The following is a 6,401-nucleotide window of genomic DNA, read 5'->3' on the forward strand; positions in this document are numbered from 1 at the left end:
CGGAACAAGTTAAATCCCCTTCGCGAAGAGTTTAACGTGAAGCACAAGTGGTGAATTTCATTCCATTCACACGTTTAACATCCGACGTAGCAACTTCTGAGTATCCGTAGGCTGCCGCGTCGACTTGTGCAGAGCGCCACGTACAAGATCGCGTTCTGCCAGACGCACACTGTGCCTTTGGCAACACGCTCACCAGCTAGCCAAAATGTTCAACCTGAGTAGCCTATTGAAGGCGACGAAAGTCGCCAAGCCTGCAAGCGCTGCCACACCGGACAATGAAAATGCAGACAATAACGCGGAAGGGGGAAGCAGCGAGGCAGTCAAAATAAAGATTATAAATATGCAAGAATATAAAACGAAGAAGTTTTTGGACGAAAGAAAAAATGTGAATGCATGGAGTGCGGCCAACACCAGCGGGAAGAAGCCTGCCAAGGAGCCGAAGAAGAAGCCGGAGAAGAAGAAGGCAGAGAAGAAGAAGGAAGAGCCGAAGAAGGAGGAGGAGAAGAAAGAAGAGGAGAAGAAGGAAGAACCGAATAAGGAAGAGCCGAATAAGGACGAATCCAAGAAGGACGAAGCCAAGAAGGAAGAGGCCAAGAAGGAAGAGGTCAAGAAAGAGGCAGCCAAGAAGGAGGCAGCCAAGAAGGACCCCAAAATTGAACCCCCCAAAAAAAAATTCGTGCCCTCGGTGCTCAAACAGAAGGAAGCCGCCATGGCCAAAGCGGTAAAAGAAGTGAAAAACGAAAAGGTGGAACTATTCCCGGACCTCCTGCAAGCAAAAAAATCGACCAAAACAGAGAAAGAGAAAAAAAAAAACCAACCACAAAAAAAAAATAAAAAAGAAAAAGCAGAAAAAAAAAAGCAAGAAGAGGAAGAAAATAATTTCCCTCCAATCGAGGAAGTAGAAAAAATCCACTTCAACATTTTTGGCATTGTGGACATGAAGAAGGAGTATGAACGGATTATGAGGAATTCGGACAAGGTCATGGAAAAGTATAAAAATAAAAAAAAATTTGACGACACCATGATTCTTTGTAATTAGTGGAGAGATTTTCTCACCAGTTTTGGTTATCCTCGAAGGGGGAGGAGAGTCCCCCACCCGCTCGTAACACTCCTACGTGCACGCACACATTCACCTGTGTGTGAGTACCGCTCTGTATGTGTGTGACGTTCAGCGTAGGGAGGCGAACAGGGGAGAACGAAGTGGATAATACTGCTCCCTTCGATGGAGGAGGCAGTAACCCCACACACACACAGGAGGGGCATCGATACGTGTATGCGTAATAATGTGCCCCTTAGTTGAACCTGTGTGTTCCCTACCGTTAGGTGTTCCTTCCCGTAGTTTTTTCTCACGTAAAAGTTTATCTTTGATATTTTTTTTTTTTTTTTTTGAAACCTCTTTTCTCCTTTTCCTTTTTTCTTCCTTTTTTCCTTTTGCATTTTGCGCAAAGGTTCTACCATATGCCCTGAACAGTTTACCCACCCGAATTTGTGCCTTTTTGTAAGACTCCCCATTTCTTACGCGTTTGTACAGCTGCATGGATGTGCACCCTCTGGCGTGTGTTCCTACCGACGTGTACATCGCAGCAAGTTTTCCCGACCCCATCCCCAAACTATGTGATACTTCGTATTCATTAAAAAGGAAATGGCGTTCCACAATTACGCGAATTTGCCAAAAGTGCGCAAAAAAGACAATGCTCTTTTTTTTTTTTTCCCTTGCTTTCCCCCAAAGGAGAAATGGCCCTTATGTCAAAAGCGAACCCATTTAAGCGCAGCTACTCTGCTAAGAATAGCAATACTTATGACGCGACGCAGTGGAAAAGAAGGAACCACGTGCTTCTATCGAAAGGTCTCACAGAGAGAAAGGCCACTCCGTCTGTGCACAGCACAAGGAGGAAAATCTCCACATTGCTCATAAAAGGGGAAATATAGAGAAAAAAAATAAAATAAAATAAATTAAACTGCATTCTTCGCGACGAATAATGTAAAAAGTGATTGATAGGTCTTCCCTCCACAAAGTGACCCATTTGTGGAGATCGTGTTCCGTGTCCGTTTAAACAGCAGACCCGGTCCAGCCTTCTCCATACGAAAGCAAAATGAAGGCAAACATAGTGGAGAAAAAAAAGAAGAAAAAGTTGCAGGCAGTACTGGGGGAGGCCAAGGGGGCGGAGGGTGATGGGCTGGAAAATGAAAAGAGGAAAACATCCATTCAAAATGGTGTATGTTTTTACTATACGTAAATATGTGCGTGCACCCACACGTGTGTACCTGAAGAAAAGCAGCAAGCGATGTAGACGCAACAACATATATGGTGCGCCACTCGGATCACCCTGTTAACCACATGCCTATTTCGTCTCATCCCCCAATTTCAGAAAAACGAAACCTTCACTCGATTTCTGTTCCCAAAAAACCCAAGAGCATTTGCCAACCTGGTTGAGTTTTCTTTTGCGAATGAAGAGTTCACGTCGGTGGAGCAAGTGGACCACACCGTCTTCCACCTGGACATGAAATCGTCAGGAAAGAAAATAAATAAATGAACAGACAAATGAGTAAAATAATGAATAACCTCTTTAGGGGGGGACTCAGCTTGAGAGCACATCCGAATGGATGGATGGACAAAATTGTTTTTTTTTTTTTTTTTTTTTTTTTTTTCATTTTTTCCCTTTTTCCCTTTTTTCCCTTTTTGCGCTAACCCAGATGCCTGGTGATGCGGGACAGCGACGAGGGCAAGAAGCAGATAGAGTTGGTGAAGAAGAAAATAGAAAAGGCTAATTCCTTCACGGTTTTGAAAGACAACGGTGAGGCTTCCCGTTTGTGTGTTCTTGTTGCTAGCGTGTTTTGTGCACCCGTGAGGTACCGCCCTGCATCGAAACAAACCGATCCACGTTGCAAACTCTCCCCCCCCTCCAGACTACGTCTACCATAAGCCAAAAAACTGCTTCGATTACATCGACAGATATGCGCAGACGGTCCCTGTCTCCTTCAAGTAGGCTTCCTTTCGATAGTGCATCTGGTGGCAGTTGCGGCGAATGATCGGCAGGCCCACCGCTAAGAGACCCATCGCTAATAGGCCCACTGCTAACTAGCCAACGATTCACGCGCACTTATTTCCCCCTAGGGACGAAGCGACCAAGACGGAGCCACAGGAAATAAACGAAATCTGCGACACGGGTTCGTTGCGCAGGGGGATGAACTGGACAGTGTGTGCCACCACATACATACACCCCCCACACACGTGTATTTCTGTTTCTGCGTCCACTTCTCTCTATGCATGGGCGCTCGTAAAGTCCCTTCCCCCTTGTGGGGACTCAATCTGTGTACTCCTCGAACGGCTTCTGAACCACCGCTAACTACCGCTAACCACCGCTAACCGCCGCTAACCACCGCTAACCGCCGCTAACCGCCGCTAACCACCGCTAACTACCCACCCCCCAGTTTGCCAATCGATAATCTACGACGCGTACCTGCGCGAGTTTCAGAAGGTCTCCAACGAGGAAGACAAGGTATGATGAGCATGAACGAGGGAGATAATCCGCTTTGCAGCTAAACCTTATCGGTTGCACAACGAGGTGACTTCAAATTGGCACCTCTCTCCTCTTGCAAACAGGAAAAGGACAGATACAACGAAAACGCAAAAAATGAAGAAGAACGGGGAAAGAAGTACGGCTCAAATGGAGACCTCGGATTGGACACAGGATCTGATGTGGGTTCAGGGAATCTCTCCGATGATGCGAAATTTGCGACGGTTCTGTTTTCATCAGATAGCTCTAGTGATGACAGTTCCGATGCGGTCAGTGAAGGCGACACTGTTAGTAGTGCAGGCAAAGGTAGTTGGGACAGCTCTGGAGAGGAAGGTACCCGAGATTACGATGTAGAGGTGGGGGAGCACGACGATGGGAGATACGAACATTTGGTTGAACAGAATGAGGGCAACGCGGATGGTGGTGATGACGACGGGGATGGTGATGGCGATGGAGATGGCAACTGCGATGGTGATGGCAACGACGATGTGGGGGCTGCCGCCGCGGTTGAGGTTGAAGAGATAGACGGGGAGGAGGAAGAGGCAGGAGAACTACACAAGAAGGGTCACAACAAAGACTCCGACGCCAATGGTGGAGCAGAAACGAATGAAGACGTGAAGGACAGCACGCAAACAAGCACAGTGGGAGGAGCCGAGAAGGTAGAAGACCCCCCCCTTGAAAAGGGAAAGACAGCTATGAAAGGAGTACCGAAAGGGAAAGGCAAAATTGGTGAAAAGAACAGCACACGACAGGGTCCCACCAAAAGTGGAACGAAGAAAAAAAAAAAAAGAATCCTTCAGTGGGAAACATGAACTATATTTTATTAACTACAAAGACATATTAAAATTAATGGATAGAATATACAACAAGAATAATGAAGAAGAAATTTATTTAAGTTACAAAAATAAAATTAATAAAAATATTTTGACGAAATTATGGATTTTTTCAGTACCTTTTTTCAATCAATTAGTTGTCACGGATATAAAATTTCATCCCTTTTATGAAGACTTATTTGCCATGTCATTTAAAAATAATGATATAAAAATAAATACAGGGATATTATGTTGCTTTACGTTTAAAAACACGAAAAGTCCTGAACATATTTTCAAAACAGATTTTCCCATTTATGAATGGTCAGCAGTGAATCCATCAGTTATTATTATTGGACTGACCAATGGAAATATATGCATTTATGATTTAAAAAAAAAAATGAACGATTGATATTTGAAAGTAATTTAAAACAAATATATAATAGAGACATCATCTCACAGATTTTATTTGACAAGAAAAATAAATCCTTTTATTCCATTTCTTATGATGGAAATATTTTTTGTTGGAAGTACAACAATAAATTTACTGTAGGGGACAAACTGCTGACTCTCAAAAAGGATTGGGAAGACGATCTTAAGGACCCTGTGAATTTTGTACAAACCCAGTCTATCACTTGCATCGATTTCAACCCCTTTCAGAAGAACCTCTTTCTCATTGGGACTACTACGGGGAAGATATACCTCTACTCCAGCACCTTCTCCGACAACCATTTGCGGATGTATAATGAACACTGCATGTCCGTGAATGCCGTTTCGTACAACCCCTTCAGGAGCGGCATCTTCATTTCGGCGTCCTACGACTGGACCATCCGCATATGGGACCAGGCGCGCCCACGCTCGCTCCTCGTGCTGGACATCAAGGAGGTGCGCTGGCAACCACGCCGGCGCCGATTGCGGTTTCGATTTCGATTGAGACTATACGTTTGCGATTTCGATTGCGACTGTACGTCTGCCATCGCGCCAGTAGTCACCGCATCGCTGGAAGCGTCCACCACATGCGCGGCCAAGTACACCCTTTCCCCGTCTCATCACACCCTAATCCCCCCTGCAGTGCGTGTACGACATCCGCTGGAGCCCCATAGTGTCGACTTGTTTCCTCGTCATCAGCTCGGATAACCACGGCCACCTACACATTTATGACCTAAGTGTGGACATAAACAAAGCAATCATAACGGAGGAGATAACGAAAAAGAAGAAGCTCCGCAAACTGTGCGTAAACCAATTTAACGAAGTCATCCTGATTGGAGACGAAAGTGGGCTCCTTCACTCATACAAAGTGTCGTATGCCTTTAACACGTCGTATGTGGACTATCTGCGGGGCAAGCTGGGTCGCTCCTTCCAAGTCCAAATGATGAATTCGTTCCTCACAAAGGTGCAGTAGTGTTGTGTAGCACGTTGCGTGGTGTGTCACATACACGGCGTAAGCGGTTGAGAAAGGTTAACTCTGTTCGGCACACCTTTCCCCCCCTCCCCTGTTGTTTATTTTGTCTACGCAGTTTCATTCCCACCGGGGGTGTACTTCCAGTGCATACAAGCAAGTGGATTTTTTTTTTTATTTTATTTTATTTTATTTTTTTTTCCTCCCCCCATGCGTGAGAGGGACACGCCCGAGAAGGTACATTTGAATTAATGAAGTGGGTCCCTTCTGCACACTTTTCACGTGGCAATTTTTTTATTAAACGATTTTTCCCCTTTCTGCAGATAAGACAACACTGTCCCGATATGTATCCCTTTTGTTTAACCGTAACATCTTACACACACATGCGGTTAAAAATGGCTCCCCCGTATGGAAGCAAACCGCACATAATGTTATGAAAAAAAAAAAACGCAAACTTGGTGAACGTACGCAACAGTTGCCCAGTATCGTTACGGGTTTCCTCACCATATCAAAAGGTGTGTAGTTCACTAAAGCGGTTTACGTGGAAGTGTTCCCTATTTTTTTTTTTTTTTTCACTCCATCATACTGCAAGCTGTTTTCATAAATGTCCATTTTGCACACACAGGCGTTCGCAATAGCCGCGGTGTTGGGACTGCCGGACGGAGGGGTCAATAC

General features: G+C 45.0%; 2 protein-coding genes across 2 annotated transcripts; both read left to right on the forward strand.

Moving 5' to 3' along the window:
* Positions 1-205: 205 nt before the first annotated feature.
* On the forward strand, positions 206-1,031 carry PCYB_072950 (hypothetical protein; the record flags this gene model as incomplete). The annotated part of the gene is made up of 1 exon (XM_004221692.1): positions 206-1,031. A coding segment is annotated over one exon (826 nt), but the record flags the coding sequence as incomplete, so codon positions are not given.
* Positions 1,032-1,800: 769 nt separating this feature from the next.
* Positions 1,801-5,978, forward strand: PCYB_072960 (WD domain G-beta repeat domain containing protein). The gene is made up of 10 exons (XM_004221693.1): positions 1,801-2,216; positions 2,370-2,509; positions 2,695-2,795; positions 2,908-2,983; positions 3,116-3,168; positions 3,433-3,500; positions 3,605-4,330; positions 4,734-5,212; positions 5,400-5,720; positions 5,946-5,978. The coding sequence occupies exons 1-7, from the start codon at positions 2,094-2,096 to the stop codon at positions 4,328-4,330; spliced, it is 1,287 nt and encodes a 428-aa protein (XP_004221741.1). The 5' UTR covers positions 1,801-2,093; the 3' UTR covers positions 4,734-5,212; positions 5,400-5,720; positions 5,946-5,978.
* The last annotated feature ends 423 nt before the right edge of the window (positions 5,979-6,401 follow it).

Source organism: Plasmodium cynomolgi, chromosome 7 (assembly GCF_000321355.1).
Source record: "Plasmodium cynomolgi strain B DNA, chromosome 7, whole genome shotgun sequence".
NCBI classification, from domain to species: Eukaryota; Apicomplexa; class Aconoidasida; order Haemosporida; family Plasmodiidae; genus Plasmodium; species Plasmodium cynomolgi.